Here is a 21,008-nt window from a genome sequence, read left to right as displayed (position 1 = left end):
AAAAAGAATCCACCTCAAACCCTTAGAATTCTTTTGCCAAGTGTTTTCAGTCACGGTGCAACAGAGATAATGTATCATTTTGTATGGTGTGTTGGAATCTTTGATCCTGCAACTAAAAAAATTCCATGGCATAAAAATTGACTTTGCAAACTGCAGGAGATGAAAAGAAACATATCAGGAACTCTGCTCCTTGGCTTGTTTCTTCCCTTGGTGAAGGTTTAGCCCATTAAATCTGTTTAACACACGCATAATTCAATCATCTTTTGCTTCATCTTACTCAAGAGAGAAACAGAAAATATCTGACACAGAAAAAGTTCTCTCCTCACCACTTCATAGTGTCCGTGCTGCGCAGCAAGGTGCAATGGGATTTGGCCTTCATCTGATTGGGAGTTGAGACTCGACCCTGCCTTCAGGAGCATTTTCATTGGTTCAGCCTTCCCTTGCCACGCAGCATAGTGCAACGGCCTCATAGCTATTGGCAGGAGGGAGAAAAGAAAACAAGATTAACTCACCTCACAAAACATTTCACTAATTTATTTCAATAGTACACAGGTAATAATTTTTTTAGTACATATAGCTGACAAATCATCCCAACGGAATTAAACCGCCAATGATAGATCCCATCCTCGTTATACCTCAATTGTGTCCTAATTACCATAAAGTCCAACTTGGCTTAGTTGCATTGTGCCCAAAGAATGTCCTTCCCAATCTTCCAATAGCAAGTGTAAACTTGGGCCAAAAAATGGACGCATTCCAGTTTCAGTATTGTTACACCTCTTATTGTAGCTCTGCAGTGGTACAGGAAATGCTTACTCTTTATGGGACAGAAGGTATAGAATTGAAATAAAATTTTGAAGGGCAAATAGACTGGAATCCAAATGTACAAACAGTCAATCTAAGTTCAGTGATTGAAAAAAAAACCTGTTCAGCCTTGACCCGAACAATCACAAAGCCCAACCTCCCATCTTCAGAATCCATGTACCAGGCCCGCTGTCAAGGAAAGGCCGCCAGCATTCTCAAAGATCCATCCCACCCTGGCAATGCTTTTCTACAACCTCTATCATTGAGGAGAAGGTACAGAGGCCTGAACATACACACCAGCCAGTTTCGAAACAGTTTCTGAATGTAGTATTCTGAACAGAATACTGGATGAACTCAAAAACTCTTAACATTCACCTGCACCTGTGTTCTTGATTTTGCTGCTGCTTACCTATTATTTACTTATCTTTGCTACTTAACTCTGTGATCTGTCTGTATTGCTCACAAGACAAAGCTTTTCACTGTGCCTTGGTACACATGACAATAAATTCAATTCGATTCAATTCAACATTTCTGTGCAGCAAAATGATAAATTTACCGTGACGTTTTTGAACTAGTAATTAGTTTTCCCCTCTGAATATGCAATGAACATCACTGTATCTCCCTGCAACTTTGAAGGTATATGCAAAATGGATGAAGATTTATGCACGGTGGTGACACTTTTACTGCCAGATTACATTTTAATTCTCCAACACGACAAAACTGCGCATGAATCCATTAAAATCATACTTTTATAGTAAGTTATTCCAACTAATTTTTCACTGCAATGACAACTGAGCTCTGGCTAAGATTCTGTGTACGCTCATTTTGTGGCATTATTGCCTCTGAATGAGTAGATCCTTTTAATAATAATCAACTTCCTCAGTGCCCAGTTTCTTTCATGTTTTTGATTTGCTCTACTGATGTCAATTGCAGTGGATGTCTTAGAACAAGGCTTGCACAGTATCTTCCAGGAAGCTGCGCACTTGCGTTGGTTCATTAAAATATTGCCTGTGGGTTCAATCCCTATCCCAGCAGCTTGAACATATCACTGAGACTGACGGTCCCATTGCAGTGCTGAGGGAGTGTGCATTGTTGGTGGTTCCAACTTTCAGATGTGGTACTAAATCATGGCTTTACAAAGTATGGATCACAACCCCCACTGGGATCAAAAGACAGATTTTGAGGTTGCAAGAGGCTGTGAGGGCTGTGGTAGAGCTTAGGCTGAATGCTAAGAGGTGAAAGACCTGTTTAAACCATGCATTCTTTCTCACGGTAAATGACTGACAGATCTTCGAGGGCTAATTGCTGCTGCAAAAAAGAAGTTCTGTGAAATAGTAATTGCGCTTTTTCAAAAAGCTCTGCAGTTTAACACTTCCTATCATGCTCTACTGACACAGCAAACTGAAGGCCTTCATCTGTCCTGTCACACTCCCACCACAATCCAAACTCAGCAACCCTCCAAATTTTCACCCTGGACTCACAATAAACCTGGTGCAGCGAAATGGAATCACACTGGAAAAACATCTGGAAAGCTTTGTATTAAATCAAGGTCCCTTCTGCCCTGATACACAGATTTGAAAGAGGCATGGGGAAGAACCCCTTGGTGTCCCGCCTCTATTTATAGATAATCAACATTAATAAATAGATCATCTCGTCAATTGATACAATGTTGTTTGCAAATTGGTTGCCAGATTTCCTATGCTGTCAGTGTCTACACTTCAAACAGGAATTAGAGCCTTTAAAGCACTTCTTAAGTCCATGAAAGGTGATATATAAATGTAGGTTTTTACTTTCTTGTGAGAATGCTACTCATTGCGTTAAAAGAAACTGTGATATAGATTATATAACACTCCAGCCAGTGATGATTTCACTCAAGAAAAGTCGGTTATAATGGAAAATCGGATTAGCAGAGTTAGGCACTACAATAGCCTACTCTGATATTTTGGAAATATAAATTTTCTCTTTTTGAATTCTTAATTTCATTACAGTTAAGATAAAATCGTACACTTATTGGGACATACCACCTCACGGATTGTGTCTTCACGTTCCTCACTTTTATAGCACAGTCCCAGGACTGATAACAGATTAAACTGGTTGGGGATTTTAGAACCAGGGGGTCACAATCCGGCAATTAGGTTCTGGAGAGATGTTAGGAAGCACATCTACACAGAGGGTGGCAGTTGTTTGGAACTCTCTTCCACACTGGCTGCAGATGCTGGATCAGTTGTTAGTTTTAAATCAGAGGTAAACTTATGTTAAGCAAAGGTATTAAGAGTTCTGGGCCAAAAGCAGGTATATGGAGTTAAGCCACAGTTCAGCCATAATCTCACTGAATAGTGGAACAGGCTGAAGGGGCTGAATGACCTTCTTCTTTTCCTGTGTGACCTGATCAATTGCTGTCTTATTCAGTCAGATTCTAAAATTGAGAAATGGAGCTGATTATGTTGAATGGATGGTTATTGCCTGCTTAACACTAATGTCTAAAGTCAGAATTGTCCTCAAAGTGCTCTCACAAAAGCACTTTTATCCCAGATCGAGAGGTCCAGTTTGGTTTAAATATCCTCGACTGCACTGGCTATAGTAGACTCTGGCAAGTACCCAAATTGCATTTTGCACTGACTGGCATTCATTTAAGTGTGAGTACCCTCCCCTCTGTAGAACACCTTAACCTTCACTCCTGGGACCACATTCAGACCTCAGCCCAGACATAAAGAACCGGGGTTAATTCAAACACCATAACTAACTGTGCTCTCTGAAAACTGGAACGGAGACCTATCGACAGGCAAATCAGTTCAAACCATATTAACCATAATCAGTTATAACTGTATTTCAGCTAGGCTGTACCTTGGAGAACAGATTGCATTTTGTAAATTGTAAAACCAAAGAAAGCAATAATTGGAGTTAACCACATGAAATTACTGACGTCTTGTGCAGAATCTCTTTAATAAAACAGAATATACATTGTGCATGAGGCATTCAGGCAAGGCAATGAAACAAGTCCTGCAAGGTCTCACTGCAGTGTTGCTCGGTGAATACAGCATCTTGTTATTGGGCTGAGATTGCATTAATTGTATTGCCTTGGGAGAAAGTTAAAATCATAGAATTGAAATCTTAAGTGTCACCTTTATTGTCCTTGATATCCACCGTAGCCTGGGCTTCAATCAATAGGGAGATGAGCTCAGTGTTCCCATTGAGTGCAGCATGGTGCAGAGCAGAAAATCTGCAGAAGTAAAGAACGAGGAAGCCGTTAGCCTTACAAAGAGGTCAAATTTACCAGAGCTCTAAGCAGAGTATGCAGTATAACATTGCAGAGGACAGAAACACACTCACCATTTTGTGGCTTCCCTAATGCTTTAGTTGGTGTCATGAGCATGGAAGTGAGCTACATGAACAGAGAGGACCCTCAACTCTTTCCAACCCACCCCTCCCGTCTACTGTGAGTTTACAAATCCTGTTGGCTGTGGGGGAGGGTGAAAACTACAGGCTGAAAGCCAGGAAAAGAATTTGTCCAATCATTCTCACTGAAGAATGTATCTGTGTTGGGGTTCATTTGTAAAGCCTACCTGGCTACCCTGTCTTGGACCACACATGGAGAATGGTCACAGTAAAATAGATGCCTATGGAATTGTACTCCAGCATGACACAGTATTTTCTGAACAACAGGAGAGAAATCCTTCAGTTGGCTTAGAGAAGTCTGCTCTATAAACCACTAAATATCCCATATTGATGAATTTCCCTTGGCTTTAGGCATTTTTTGACAAGTATTACAAAAATGAGTAAGCATGAGGTATCCTTATCAGCAACACAAGAGTTCCCACTGTGCTAACTATGGTGGAGAGGAGATGAAAGAATCAGCTACATCATTATCATCATCAATAACTCCCATTCAGCTCTATGGAAATCCAAGTGAGCTACTTTTAAGTTTCTGACACTAGCAATTTGTCACGGTTGGGTATTAGCTCAGATTAACAGGGAACATTGGTGAAAAGGCACTTAAGTGAAATATGGAAACCTGTTGGTGCCGCATAATGATGGGTTCCACAATTAGAGCTTCTACTTTAGGTGCATCCAGTTTTGAAAGGCTTTGATACAGGAGCCACATATTTAACCCAACACTTTTAGTTTTACAACACATCTCAGCAGGGATGAATGAAAGACTGTTTTAATGAGCCTATCGCTGAATTTTATTCTAACACTTAGGCTCCATGGGCATTCTCAATCTCTAAATGATTGGAGCATTCCCACATTGAAAGTGCTGGGATAAAACAGTCTTTGTGGATATGATAAAAATTAACGAGCAGGTCTGATCTTGGTCACTGCTACCAAACCCATTCTGCAACAGGAATTTTAAAAGTAAGTATTTACCTATACACTCTAATTTAACAAAAAAAATCTTCAATGCATTGCCTTGGATACAAAGTCCTTGCTTCCTCACAGATATTGTTAATAATGATTCGCTCTCCTCAAATGCTGCCTTTTGGAAGCTCTGCCATATACATGATAGATAGGCAACTACATAAAGCACTAGATGAACACTGGTGGTCTGATGCTGTTCCAATGTAGAAACAGCTATGATAACTCATCGTACTTGACAGGTCTTCAAAATGCTAATGACTACATTAGTGCAGTGTTGAGTTAGTCACTGTGTAAGTTTGGAGCACACACATCAAATCTTGTTCCAGGCAAAGGGTTTTACGACCAAGCACACCTAGGGGTATTCACTTGAGTATAGAAGATTTAAATTGATTTAAAAATTTAACTGAACAGATTTGGAGGAAAATTATTTCCTCTGGTGTGGTAGCTCAGAGCCAAAAGCCTTAAAACAACTGATACATGATGGGAAAGAGTGTGTTAATGATGATGTAAGCGTGACAACAACAGTCAGATGTTGCCCAGATGAGGGGATTGAGAAAACTGCACCACATTAGCTGTCATGCACATTTAGAATGCAAACAAATAATTCACTGGAACTGCAGGGAGTCAGACACTTTTAAATAAGGTAAAGACGGGGGGGGATCCAAGATGGCGGCGACCCAGCAAGACTGAGTCCACAGTGCTCTACCCAAAACTTGGGAAAAGTGGGCTATCCACCCCCACTACACTCACTAAACCATTTATAATAGTTGTTAACCTTAAATAGTTACCTATTAGTACATTTAAATAGTCTAATACTAGCTGGAAAATGAGTAAAGGGAAGGGAACAGGCGGCTCTAAGAAAGCAGGGACCCCTCCCCCACCCTCTCCCTCTTCAGCTGCAACAAAGGTGTCTTCAGCTACTTCAGGAGATTTACCAATGAAGATGAGCTTTGAGGAGATGTTTGCCAGGTGGGAGGCGAAGATTGATGCTTTTATCGATGAGTCTCGGCAGAGCAGAGAAGCACTATCAGCCGAGCTGCAGAAGCAGGGCAGAGACATTCAGGAATTGGAGTGCCGAGTCAGAGAGGTGGAGTCAAAGGCCGCAGCCTCAGAGACTGGGATAAAATCAACAGCCGACCACATCCGTTTTCTCGAGAATCGAGTCCAGAACCTAGAAAACCACATTGATGACCTCGAAAATCGATGTCGTAGAAAAAATATTCGGTTGTTGGGCCTGCCCGAGCAGGAAGAGGGAGGTCAGCTGACAGCATTCTTAGAGCATTGGCTACCACAACTTTTAAATCTGCATAATGGATCAGGCCAGGTAAGGGTAGAATGGGCCTACCGGGTCACAGTACGTGGGCCCGGCTCAACCCAGCGCCCACGCCCGGTCCTGTTCCAGCTGCAGAGCTATAGGGAGAGGCAGATGCTCCTGGAAGCCTCAAGAAATCTGGGAAAAGATCCCCAAGCTATGACCCACAAAGGATCCAGGATCATGCTGTTCCAGGACTTCTCCCCAGCTTTGGTCCGAAAGAGGAAGGCATTCGATGAGGCGAAGAAGCGTTTAAGGGACTTAAATATCCAGTACTCCTTACGATATCCAGCGACGCTACGCCTTAGCCACGAAGGATCCATATATAACTTCGGATCACCGGAGAAGGCTAAGGAATTCTTGGACTCTCTTAAATAAACTGTAAGAGATTGTGGATGCTGGTCTGCCTTTCCCATTATTTTGGTTTACATCCCTTCATCTTTTCTTATCTTTCCCCCTATGTGTGTATGTATATATATATATATATGTTGGGGCGTTTGGTTAATGTTGATGGGGAGAGGTGGTTACCTTATTCTATTTTACTTCTGTTTTTAGGAGCGGGGTTGTTTTTCTTTCCCCTGTTATTTTGTGGTATTATATTTAAGTATTACATGTTGAGATTGTAATCTTATAGTTATATATGGTATTAATATTCCCAAATATATTTAGATGTGGGTGTGGGTGGGGGTGGGGTGTTCACTGTTAACTCTAGCTTTATATTATATTTGAATTCTCCTCATTTTATTGAGGAACACCTGGGTCAAGGGTGGGGCACTGGTTGGAAGAGGGTAAGATGAACTGTGGGAGAGGAAGTGACACTCCCTGGGAACAAGGGAGAAAATCTCCAATTCGGAATGTTTTATATTTTTTATACTTAGAAAGAGTTTTTTGTTATATTGTTTTGAGTGTATCAGAGAATCTTTACTTTTGTAAATCTTGTATGATCCATGCTCGGGATGTTCTAGATAGGGTTTCCCCTCCCGAGGGGTCTCGGATCTGTCCAGATGATTATGGCTGAGCAGTCGGTTAAGTGGTGCACCTGGAATGTCAGGGGGAGTAATTCGCCAGTTAAAAGGAAGAAAATATTATCAAATCTTAAGAAGGAGAGAGTTGATATAGCTCTCCTACAGGAGACACACCTGTCGGATAAAGAACACTTAAAATTACGACAGGGCGGATTTGATCAGGCCTTTTTTTCCTCTTTTAATTCAAAAAGCGGGGGAGTCGTTATCCTTGTCCGGAAGAACTTCCCTTTGAAAATTCTAAATCAGATAAAAGACGAATCTGGACGATATATTTTGATTAAAGCCCTCATAAATGGAGAGGAATATGGGATCTTAAATGTATACTGCCCCCCTGGCACACCCCTTTAAATTCATAACGGAAGCTTTTTCAAAACTGATGGCCTTTGGTGCCCGTCATACAATTATAGGGGGAGACTTTAATTGTATTATGGATCCGGAAATAGACAGGATTCCCAAGAGTGCCTGCCGCTGGAGTATCTCCCAGATATAGACAACTGGCGGACCTGAATAAAGAATTAGGATTGGTAGATGTATGGAGATGTCTCCATCCACAGGGTAGAGATTTTTCTTTCTACTCTAATCCACATAAATGTCACACAAGAATTGATATGTTTTTTGCCCCATCGATTTTTCTAAACTCTATAGCAATCTGTAAAATAGGTACTATAGCAATCTCTGACCATGCCGCTGTATACATGGAAACTAAGGTAAAGAACAATGGGACATCTGCTCGGCATTGGCGTATGGACCCCTTCCTGATAAAAGATAGCAAATTTTTAAAGTACTTCTCCCAAGAACTTAAAACTTTTTTAGAAATTAATACTGGTACGGCTAGCAATCCATCAATGATGTGGGAGACCATCAAAGCTTATGCACGAGGTTTGATCATCTCCTATTCAGTGACCCAGAGGAAAATGAAGGGAGAGCAACAGCATCTGCTCGAAGCTCGCCTAAAAGCAGCCGAAACAGCATACGCTGATAGACCTTCTATCACAAAATTGCAGAGGATTACAGCTCTTAGGACAGCTTTAAACACCACGCTTACTCAAACGGCTAAAAGGGAAATATTATTTGCGAAACAAAGATTATATGAATATGGCGACAAACCGGGAAGATACTTAGCATTTCTTGCAAAGAAAAAGAAAGCCCCTCAAACTATTCCGACCATCAAGGAAAGTACAGGTACCCTGACTCATGATCATAAAAAGATCAATGCGACCTTTAAAGAATTTTATTCTGAACTATATAGATCGCAGGATTGTGAAGATAGGATTAGGAGGATGCAGTCATTTTTAAAAAATTTGACCTTCCCGGGCCTGACTCCGGAACAGGTGTCGGCCCTAAATACCCCTTTAACAGTCCAAGAGATACTTGAGGCAATTAGGCAACTTCAGAGCGGAAAAGCACCGGGCCCGGATGGTTTTCAAGCTGAATTCTATAAAGAATTTACAGGAATATTGGTTGACCCACTTATGGATATGTATAATTTTGCGCATAGTCAGGTCTGTCTCCCGCCCACGCTGAAAGAAGCAAATATTTCTCTTATCCTCAAAAAAGGAAAAGACCCAGAAGATTGTGCATCTTACAGACCAATATCCTTACTAAATGTAGACTTTAAAATTCTCTCAAAAATGTTAGCACTAAGACTAGAAAGGGTACTGCCATATATTATAAAGGAGGACCAGACGGGATTTATTAAGGGCCGCAGATCATCCAATAATATCAGAAGGGTCTTGAATATGATCCAAGCCTGTCATCAGGAAAAGATACCAGGAGTAGTAATTTCATTGGATGCGGAAAAGGCATTTGATAGGGTTGAATGGTCATATTTATTTTACACATTGGAAAGGTTTGGCGTTGGACAGGTGTTTACCAAATGGGTTTCAACATTGTATAATGACCCCAAAGCAGCTGTTATTACTAATGGGTTAAGATCGGATGGCTTCAGTGTGGGTAGGGGCTGCCGTCAAGGATGTCCTCTCTCACCATTGTTGTTTAAGCTGATAATCGAACCATTAGCAGAAGCCATCCGGACTGATCCTAATATAACGGCCCCGAGGATTGGTACAGGTAAACACAAAATTACCCTCTATGCAGATGACGTTCTCTTATTCCTCAGTAATCCTTTAATGTCAGTGCCTCGTCTAATTCAAGTTATTAATACATTTAGTGCATTCTCAGGCTATAAAATTAATTTTTCAAAATCGGAAGCCATGCCAATGGGTGGTCTGGCTATGATACCCCACTTAATGGACGGATCCCCTTTTCCCTTCCGTTGGTCCCTGGAGGGCTTCTTATATTTAGGTATTTTTATCACGCCAGTATTTGATCAGCTGTATAGGGCTAATTTTGTACAATTAATGGAAAGGATAAGGCAGGACCTCCAGCGATGGAGAGACCTTCCGATTTCCTGGCTAGGGAGAATAGCATTAATTAAAATGAATGTTCTGCCCCGTCTCTTATATCCTATGAGAATGCTCCCGCTGATGCTGCCAAGGCTAGCCCTACGTAAATTATATGGCTGGTTGGGCTCCTTTATTTGGAACCATAGACGGCCCCTTATTAAGCTGAAGAAGCTACAGCTTCCACAGGCAAGGGGAGGACTGGACTTCCCAGACTTTAGGAAATATCAGTTAAGCTCCCTACTAAGTTACATAGCTGATTGGGTTTCATCTGATCCACAATCAATTTGGCTGGATATCGAAGCCTCCCAAGTAAAATACCCACTTATTAACCTTTTATTTTCAGATAAGAGGAAAATCATTACAGACCACTGTAAAAATCCCATAATATTAAACACAATTAAGGCCTGGAATATAATGCGGCAAAATGAGGGTAACTCACATAAAACATCCCCCCATGCACCAATAGTAGGCGCATGGGGATTCCAACCGGGGATTACAGATGCCACCTTTAAACTCTGGAGATCCAGGGGCATCTCATGCTTAGGGGACCTATTTAAAGATGGGATCCTGATGTCCTTTGAGCAGCTGCGTCTGAAATTCGGAATACCTAATGGGGATCTCTTTCGATACTTCCAAGTTCGAGATTATATACAGAGGAAGACTACATTAATAGATAGTCTTTATAAATCAGACAGAGAACGTAATGTCTTACGACCAGCGGGGGCATCCTCCGTTAGTACTATATACCATTTGCTACATGATGGAGTCTCAGGGGACATGGATGACCTGCTTAAAACATGGGAGCAGGACTTGGGGCTAGAAATCTCTGAGGATATGTGGAATGACATTTGGGAAAATGCTAGAAGAATTGCTATCTGTAACAGAACTCAGGCTATCCAACTAAAGATACTTCATAGGGCCCATATAGCTCCGGCTCGACTGGCAAAATTTAAGGCAGGAGCATCTCCAATGTGTCCTAAATGCAAAATAGAGGTGGGTACTCTTGTACATTGTCTGTGGACTTGTCAGAAAATCCGCAGATACTGGACTAAAGTGGCAAATACCCTGACAGAAATTTTAGGAACGGAAATTAGGGTGGACCCTGTATCTCTCCTTTTGGACTTTTCGAACCTCTCATCTCTGGATATGCATGGGAAGAGACTATTTTCTATTCTCTCTTTCTGTGCAAGGAAAAATATTTTGGTGAACTGGGTGGCTGAGGGCCCCCCTGGACTTTCAAATTGGCACAGATTAATTATGGAATATATCCCCCTTGACTTCCTCACAAATATGGTGCACCGAAAGACTGAATTATTTTATAAAATATGGCAGCCCTTTTTGAATTATATAAATGCAGATATTTCGGCTATCCTAACAAGGGCTTTTATTTAGTGAAGATTTCAGACCGGGCTGCTCCGGGGCCCCTTGGGAGAGGAATCCTGCGCGAATACGGGTTTTATTATATTTGATGTTTATACATTCCGAGCATGTAAGAGACTTAGGTATACACTCTGGTTAGTTATAGGTTAGATTAGTAGAAAGTTGAGTTTTTTTTCTTTCTTTTTTCGTTTTTTTTTTCCTTTTTTTTGTTTTCTTTCTTTCTCTTTTCTTTGTTAAATTATGACTATTGTATATATGATTTAATTGTACATCAATGTTTGTATTTGAGAGTTTTGTTTATTTTTGTAAATTTGCAAAAATGTTAAATTTCAATAAAAATATCTACAAAAAAAAAGGTAAAGACAGAGATGCATCAGACCGAGAGGTAGAGCAGCCTCAAGAATACAGTACAAACATCATAGGGTTGACACCCCACAGTAGGCAGGATCCCTGAGATCACAGTAGTGAGGCTGGAGTCCATGGGAGCTGCAAGGTCCGTGCAGTGAGTGGTCACAACACAATCCAATTACATTAAAATCAGAATTGGGCCATTTCGGGGTGACATCAGGATTAGTGCATGTCTGGAAATCTTCCCCAACAAGTTATTGAGGTTGAGGGTTGATTGGAAATTTCAAATTGACAGATGTTTGACAAATTGACAAAGATGGTAAGGGTTTGCAGAACCAGGATTACTAGACAGAGTTAGGAGGCAGATCAGACAAAATTTCATTGAATGGTGAGACAGGACCAGAGGAAGGTGCCTGGAGCCAACAATTTGGAACTCCCTGAGTTTCTGATGCTGCATAATACAAAACCCTAGCCATCAAGGAATTACTCAGTTTCCACTGCATTGACATGGGTTAATTCATTTAAGAGAGTGGTAAAAGGAGAAAGATTCAAAGAAATACAAAGGGTCGTTAAGTTAAACTAAGACATATTCATGTCTCAGGGACTGGGAAAGGGTCACGACTGAAATGTTTATTTATCTTTGCTTAAATGCGGATCAACGTACTGCATATTTCCACCACTTTCTGTATTTATTTGAATTGAGATGCCACACCATGAGAAATGGGATTTAAACTGTTTCCTAAACTACAGCACTTCAACAGGACCTGCTCAGCTGAGAAGTGCTTTACGACATCCTGAAATCATAAGAAGTGCAAACTAAATGTAAGTCCTCTCTTTCTCCTTTCACATTGTCATATCCACTTGCAGAGAGATTAGGAGTTTTGCCAAAGGTATAGTGCCCCATCATTAACAATGTGAATGTAATGAAAACAAAAAGCAGTGACAAATCATTTATTCATTTTTGATTTACATTTATAAATACTGGCATGCAAAGAATATCAACATGTTCTCCAGGACTTGAATTGCCATTAGTTTCCTGATAGATATTTGACATGCTGTTTGCTGCACTCTTGACATTGTCCAGTTTATTGATGGATCCCACCCTTTTGCCCTCAAAGGCTTCCTTATCCATATTGGGAAGACAACCTCAGTGAAAGCAGTTGCCCTCTGAAGTAGAGTCGTAACGCTGTCCCCAACTTCATTCAAAGAATGGGCGATGGGCATCATGGAGCATTAGTGCATTCAGGAGATTGACATCTGGTGAAGCTGGGATTTCAATCATCTTGACTGACTAAAATGTCAGCCATAAGCATGACATGTGGCAAATTGCTGCTATGCTCAGAAGCGAACCATCTGTCTCTACTTAGCCATGCCAATAAATGCTGATTGCTGTCCCTTCTTCCCATTTTGATTCAAGAAGGGTACACCAAACTGGGTAATGAGGACGAGAGCAGAATGGAAGCAACTTAAACAGTGTCAACAAACTGGGCATGGATTAGCACCAGTCCTTGATCGTTATCAGGTGGCAAGAGAGTTATTGTTGCAAAGCAGCTGCTTCCTGATGCATGTAGCAGCTGCATGTTGCACAGCCCTACACCGAGCAGAACCCAGCGATGCAGCATGCTTCTGGTGGATTCACTAGATGCAGCACATTGTTTAGAACAAGTCAAACAGTCACACAGCTTCCTTGCTATACTGCTTTTCAGCTCACTGGTACCAAAACTCTTCATAGATTTTAAAACATTCCTCGGGAATTATAAGAACAGTCCTTAGAGTGGTCTTCTTTGGTACAATTGTTGTCTTTTGAATGAATAATTCAGTAAATGGTTGAAACAAACTTTGTAAATGGAAAGTATCAGTTTTATTTGTGGACTTAGTCCATGATCCATCCCTCTGGATCACCATGTTAACGTAGTAGGACAGGCTTGGATGCTCCAGTGATCCCTGATACAATGGTGTTGCCTCTGTGTTATCTACTGAGCTTTTTAATATTTTTTCACTATTTCTTGCTGTTTCAATCTTCTGTGAGTAGGTTTAATACTTGGATTGCTTCTGCAGACTTGTTAACTGCAGGTTGCTGCATTCACAAAGACTGACTGGCTCTGCAAGCTCTTAAACTGTTGAAGACTGAAAATTACACTCTGACTGCACGTTTAACTTCTTTCTTCAGCTTGGATGGCTTTGGATAACTTTTCTTTCAGGTTATCACCGTGGCTTGCAGGTTCAAGAGATAGTGGTGGGCAATGCTTCTATATTGATTTCTGCTGAAACTATCTGGAATCACTTGGGTAGATTCTGTCATCAATCCTTCTTGCTGGCACCTGCCTAAGCCACTGACATCACGTGGGAGAGATGCCCACACAAACTCTTTGGCAGAAGGTAGTCATAATCATAAAGGATTATTAGATTAGATTAGATTCCCTACAGTGCGGAAACAAGCCCTTCGGCCCAACCAGTCCACACCGACCATTCAAAGAGTAACCCACCCAGACCCACCTCCCTCTGACTAATGCACCTAGCACAATGGACAATTTAGCATGGCCAATTCACCTAACCTGCACATCTTTGGACTGTGTGAGGAAACCAGTGCACCTGGAGGAAACCCACGCAGATCTTACTTAATATCTAGTTAAAATACACCTGAGATTGTCTCTCTTCTGATACTCAGATGATCAAATTAAGATTAAATACACATGAGCTACATACTGTTAACACTAAGAACAACCACTGTAGTACTATCCATCCTCTGGAGAACACTAATGTGGAACGCGGAGGATACACATCTTTGTTTCTCCCAGTTCTTTAGTTCTTAATTTCCTAATGGATAGAACTTATCTTGCAATGCTAGTTAACATGTTTCACTACTATCACTTACACAACACCTAGTGTTTTCATCTTCAGCAACACAAAATTTAGAGAGGAATAAAAATACCCAGTATTCCTCCTGTTTTTTTTTGGTTTATCAATCTTATGAAATATGTGATACTGCATACAGGTCTTTAACACAGTGCTTCAGATCCTCTTTGAACCTTGATCTCTTTGCTCTGCTAATGTCAGAGTAGCATTATCAATAGCATAGCCATAATCTTAAACATTGATAAAAGGAAATAAGTCAAAGATTTCTATCTTGCACTCATCAGGACTAAAACATAATAAAACAATAATTTTTGGTGGCACGGTGGCACAGTTGTTAGCACTGCTGCCTCACAGCGCCAGGGACCTGGGTTCAATTTCCGCCTCAGGTGACTGACTGTGTGGAGTTTGTACGTTCTCCCCGTGTCTGCGTGGGTTTCCTCCGGGTGCTCCGGTTTCCTCCCACAGTCCAAAGATGTGCGGGTCAGGTGAATTGGCCAAGCTAAATTGCCCGTAGTGTTAGGTAAGGGGTATATGTCGGGGTATGGGTGGGTTGCGCTTCGGCGGGTCGGTGTGGATTTGTTGGGCCGAAGGGCCTGTTTCCACACTGTAAGTAATCTAATCTAATCTAATAATGTTGTGAAGTTGCAGGCGTGCACTGTACCTTTAAGAGAGAGTGAATGCTGTTCTGAACTGAGAGATTATCTGTATATCTGCCTAGATGGCAATCCAAGAGTGTACTAGAAAATTGAAAATATGCAACTTTGGCTGTGGAATGGATACCTGAGTTTTGGTTGCTGTTTTGACAATAATTTGAACTTAACCAATCAGTTTAAATTATGCCCCAGGATACTAAAACCCAATCTAGTTTGAATTTGTTGTTTTGCCAACATTGAGCCAATGAGACGATCTGATGTTGGGGGTAAAAAAAATTAGAAAATTGGAGAGAGAGCAAGACTGAAATGCAATGAGAGCTAACATCTTGCCTACAAGAAATTAGGAAACACTATCCAAGGTACAGTACACACCTTCAACTTCATAACAATAAGAAATAGACTTGATAAAAGTCACACCAACTTACACAACAAGAGAAGAGGATAATGATCAGTTGGTTGTCATGGAGATGCTGCAAAATCCTTTATTCCTGCATCAAAGTCAGGAACAAAGATTGTAAATAATTGACACTCTAGTACCAATTCCCTGTTGTATCCAACTAGATCTGGTTTGCCAACCTGAAAATGACCCATCAATCACAACTCTCTGTATTAGTTGGCCAATCTTCTATCCATCTATTATTGCCAGCACCATGTCGTGCAGTCAACATTTAACGCCACCTTATCCAATGTCTTTTGGCAATTCAAATATGTCACATTGATGTGTTCCAACCCTGCTGTTTCATTCACAAAACTTTGAATGGGTTTTCCAAATATTATTTCCTTTTGTAAAACCACGCTACCTCTGCTTGATCGCATCATGATTTGGTAAATGTCTTCTAAATAATGAGTTCCAACATTTCCCAATGACAAGTATCTGGATAACTGACCTCTTTTCAGTTACCTACTTTTGTGAATAGAGGTCTCACATTTATCTTTTTCCAATTAAAATCTCTTCTTACTACACTCGTAGTCCCTTCTTTTAAGACTTTGTGCCCAGGCCATTAGGCCAGAGAACTTGTCAGGCTTCTGTCCCATTAGTTTGCCTCATTAAACATTGATAATGATTATTTTAACTTTGTCTCTTCCTTTTTTCCTCTTATTTTCTCCCATTAATCACATAGTTAAAAATCACACAACACCAGGTCGGACCTGTTGGACTATAACCTGGTGTTGTGTGCTTTTTAACTTTGTCCACCTCAGTCCAACATCTCCAAATCATTATTCACATAAATTTAGTGTCTTCTACCATGAAGACAGACACTAAATACTTGTTCAAATTCTCTGTCATTTCTTTATTTCCTGTTACTAATTACCAACTTATTATCTCAGGAAGAAATGTTTAATTTACTTATTTTCTTCCTTTTTTATATATTGTTGCAGAAGCTCTTACTGTCTGTTATTGTATTTCTTCCTAACTTACTCACATAATAATAACAACCTCATAATAATCATGATGGGAGACTAGAATAAACTGCCTAAAAGGGTAGTTGAGTCAGAGCCTCTTATAACATTTAAACAGTATTTAAACATTCATTCGTATTGCCATATCCCCCAGGGCTATGGGTCATGACCTTGAAAATGGGATGAATGTAATCAGTTCTTCGTTGAGGGACCCAGACACAGTGGAATGAATAGGCTCCTTTTGTGCTGTAAATGTCCATGAGTCTATAATCTATTTTAACTTATCCTTTGTTTCTAAATGCATCTCTAATCCTCTGGCTTTATACCACTCTCCATATTAATGTGTGCCTTTCCTTTGATTATGATAGCACCTTTAACTTGCTTAGTTATCATTCATTTTTTCTCATAGAACCTTTCTTTTTCAATGGAGTATATCTTTGTTCAGGATTATGAAATTTCACGTTTAGTCTGTGCCATTGCTTATCCAATGTTTATATTCTAACCTATTTTACCAGCCCACCCCTGCCAATTCTGTCTTGGTACTTGTGTAATTGTCTTTATTTACGCATAAGATACTTGATTCTGAGCTGACTTTCTCACCCTCAAACTCAATTTAAACGTGTACGATGTTATGATCATTCTCCCCTAATAGATTCCCTTTTCTATGAGATCATTAATTATTTGACGCTACTGGCCCTGCTTTACAATTATATTTTCTCACCCCCTGATTTTTGTACCACAGTTTATGGTCAAAACGAGATGGAATGCAGGACCACCCTGTTAATTTGAAAATTTTATTGCTTGACTTTGAAGATCGGAGTTGCTTGGGGCCACTCATACAAATGCAAAGTGTTTTTTGCAGAAAACAGCCAAGGAAACTGAAAAATTCTCATTAAATTTTGCAGCTCAGTGGACTCATTTGAAATGTTTGACATTTGAGAAACTGCAAATTGATCAGTCTAGAATGTCTAGGATTGGCAAACTGAACCCTATTGAATAAAGATGTACACATACAGCGTTGGAGGCATGTACAGAGGAGCACTTGCCAAAATTTGTGCATTCCCTCAGGGATAAAGAAAGGAAGATTTGGAGAAAGACAATTGCTGTGACACAAAATTTGAACCGTATAGGCTTCTTAAGCTTTGATTCGTAACTCGCCTTTCTCCCTGAGGAAAAGACCAAGATCAAAGCTTAGAAACTGTTTGACTTTGTACACCGTTGGGTACTAACTGAACAATATAAACCTGAGCTTCAGAAATAGATTATTTTATCAAAACGTGTTCACAGTGATATGTGCTTAGAAATTGGGCATGAACGAGATGTTAGGATCCAATGGAGATAATCTGAACCTTCCCTTGATCAATTCCAATGTTGTTGCTTTTCTTTCCCAATACAGATGCGTACAACTCTGAGGCACATAACAGAGCGTGTGAGCTGGAACCATACTTGGTAGCTGGTTTAATGTAGAAGTTGGCCTTTAGAAACGGACGATAGCCATGATGTGGAGGGACGGACAAAGTTAAAAATCACATGACTCCAGATTATAGTCCAACAGGTTTATTTGGAAGTACATGCTTTCAGAGCACTGCTCCTTCAGGCAGCACTCCCAAAGCTTGTATTTCCAAATTAACCTGTTTGGACCATAACCTGAGGTTGTGTAATTTTTTTCTTTTATGTAGATATCTTTATTAAACTTTTCTTTCTTTATAAAATCATAAAAAAGGAAGACAAATTACAACACCAGCAAACATTATTCTGTATACATATAACATGAAAAAAAAGAAAAAACTCCACAACAGCAACAATATGCCCAAAACACAACTATACCCAGTACAGACAAACCAATAAAGGTTGTTAATGAACAAATGAACAGCACAACAAAACACTAGCTCTCGACCTCCGACAGCACTAAGTCTTGCACATAAAATATTCAGAATTCTTCCTTCAAGGACATCAAAAACACTAAATCTGAATATCATGGCTACACGAGCCTTAGTTAAATGGCAGATAAATCTGCGTCCAAGTAGTCCAGAAAGGGCTGCCCTTTCCTATAAAATTTTCTGTTTTCTGATGCACCATATTTGTGAAAAGGTCAGAGGGATATATTCCATAATAAGCTTAAATCAGCCCAGCAAACCTGGAGGGGGTGTGGTTCCTAGTGCAGAAAGTGAGGATATTTAAAAACTACTTTCCCATGAGCATCCAAAGAGGGTATATTGGATAGGCCCAGGAGGAGAGAGATAGGATCCATCTTAACCTCAGCTTTTAAAACCCATTCTCCAACCCCTGCCACAGAACTCCAACATGTACCGAGCCTGTGGCAGGACCATAAACAATGAGTGAGTGTACTGATATTTATCTTACACTTAGGCCAAAAGGGGGGTGCTCCTATCTTAAACTTTTAGAGGCGGTCTGGGGCCAGATAGACCCAATGCAAAATCTTTAGCTGAATGGTATGGGTCCTATTACAAATTGAGATCTTTCTCACATTCTCACAAATGTCCCCTCATGTCTCCATAGAAATTTCAACCCCCACATTCCCTCTCCCAAACCCCACAAAGCCACTTAACGACCCCCCCCCCCCGCCATGATAAAGCGTACTAATGCAGAGAGTACTTTTTAGTATAAAGTACCCTCTTCTCCAAAGTAGATCTGCAGAGGTTGGTCAAGAGCGTGGTCTCTTTCTGAATAAAATCCCTGACCTGGAAAAAAGCGGACAAGATCTTTGCTAACTAGACTATATTTATGGATTATTTGGTCAAAGGACATCATTATTTCACCTCCAAATAAATCACCAAACAGGAGATTCCCCTGGCTGCCCAGAGCCTAAATTCAGGTATGGTAATATTCCATGGCCACTTTCATTTTATCTAAGAATAAAAGGCTGATGAGGAGACATTTTGTCTGGTAGGCCTCAATATCTAGCCACATCGATGCTGGGTCTTTACAGGCCCAAACACTAACAAACAGAAGAGAACCTAATTGGTATCTTCTAATATCTGGAAAATTTAATCCCCCAAACAATGAGACAACTGTAGTTTAGACAACTTGGTAAGATGCTGTCTACAGTGCATATAAAAGAGCTAAGGCAGCCATTAAGTCTCTGGAATATTTGCTTTGGGAAAATTAGAGGAAGCATTCGTATAGGATAGAGCAAACGGGGGAGGACATTCTTTTGATAAGAGATGCCTGGCCTAGCCAGGATATTGGAAGCACTTCTCATTGCTGAAAATCTTGCTTAATCCTGTCAAGCAAGTGAGCAAAATTGGACTTAAACAACCGATAAAAGACAGGAGTAATACAGATGCCTAAATAAGAAACACCCTCCTGTGAACAAAGAGGATTAATGAGGGTGGAGAGGTGGACATGATCTATATGGATTTCAGAAAGGTGTTCAACAAGGTTCCCCACAGGAGACTGATTAGCAAGGTTAGATCTCATGGAATACAGGAAGAACTAGCTATTTGGATACAGAACTGGTTCAAAGATAGAAGACAGAGGGTGGTGGTAGAAGGTTGTTTTTCAGATTGGAGGCCTGTGACCAGTGGAGTGTCACAAGGATCAGTGCTGGGTCCACAACCTTTCATCATTTATATAAATGATTTGGATATGAACATAGGAGTTATAATTAGTAAGTTTGCAGATGATACCAAAACTGGGGGTGTAATGGACAGTGAAGATGGTTTCTGTGCTGTACATCTCTATGACTCTATGAGATGGACCAATGGGATGAGGAGTCGCAGATGGACTTTAATTCAGATAGCTGGATTTTGGGAAAGCAAATCTTAGCAGGATTTATACACTTAATGGTAAGGTCCTAAGGGGTGTTGGTGAACAAAGAGACCTTGGTGTTCAGATTATAGCTCCTTGGAAGTGGAGTCACAGGTAGATAGGATAATGAAGAAGGCATTTGGCATGCTTTGCTTTATTGGTCAGAGTACTGAGTACAGGAGTTGGAAGGTCAGGTTGCGGCTGTACAGGGCATTGGTTAGGGCACTTTTGGAATATTGCGTGCAATTCTGGTCTCCTTCCTAAGGATGTTGTGAAACTTGAAAGGATTCAGAAAAGATTTGCAAGGATGTTGTCAAGGTTGGAGGATTTGAGCTATAAGAAGAGGGTTGAATAGACTGGGGCTGTTTTCCCTGGAGTATCGGAGGTTTAGGGGTGGCCTTATAGAGGTTTATAAAATCATGAGGAGCATGGATAGGACAAATAGACAAAGTCTTTTCCCTGGGAGTGGGGGAAATCCAGACCTAGAGGGCATAGATTTAGGGTGAGAGGGGAAAGATATAAAAGAGAACTAAGGGGCAACTTTTTCATGCAGAGGGTAGTATGTGTGTGGAATGGGCTGCCAGAGGATGTGGTGAAGACTAGTACATTTGCCACATTTAAAAGTCATCTGGATGGGTATATGAATAGGAAGGGTTTGGAGGGATATAGGCCCGGTGCTGGCAGGTTGAGTTGGGATATC

At 40.6% G+C, this 21,008-nt stretch overlaps 1 protein-coding gene across 1 annotated transcript in view; it reads right to left on the bottom strand.

Annotated features, from left to right (window-relative positions):
- The window catches only part of caskin1 (CASK interacting protein 1), a 702,390-nt gene that overhangs the window by 218,803 nt on the left and 462,579 nt on the right, over window positions 1–21,008 (bottom strand). The window contains exons 3-4 of the mRNA XM_060840179.1: window positions 3,924–4,021; window positions 327–472 (exon numbers count right to left, since the gene is read on the bottom strand). Coding sequence (XP_060696162.1) covers window positions 327–470 — 144 coding nt within the window. The 5' untranslated portion in view covers window positions 471–472; window positions 3,924–4,021. The remainder of the gene's footprint in view (window positions 1–326; window positions 473–3,923; window positions 4,022–21,008) is intronic.

Source organism: Hemiscyllium ocellatum, chromosome 20 (assembly GCF_020745735.1).
Source record: "Hemiscyllium ocellatum isolate sHemOce1 chromosome 20, sHemOce1.pat.X.cur, whole genome shotgun sequence".
Lineage (NCBI taxonomy): Eukaryota > Metazoa > Chordata > Chondrichthyes > Orectolobiformes > Hemiscylliidae > Hemiscyllium > Hemiscyllium ocellatum.
Note: the sequence above shows the minus strand (reverse complement) of the source record. Positions and strands in the feature narration are given on the sequence as shown.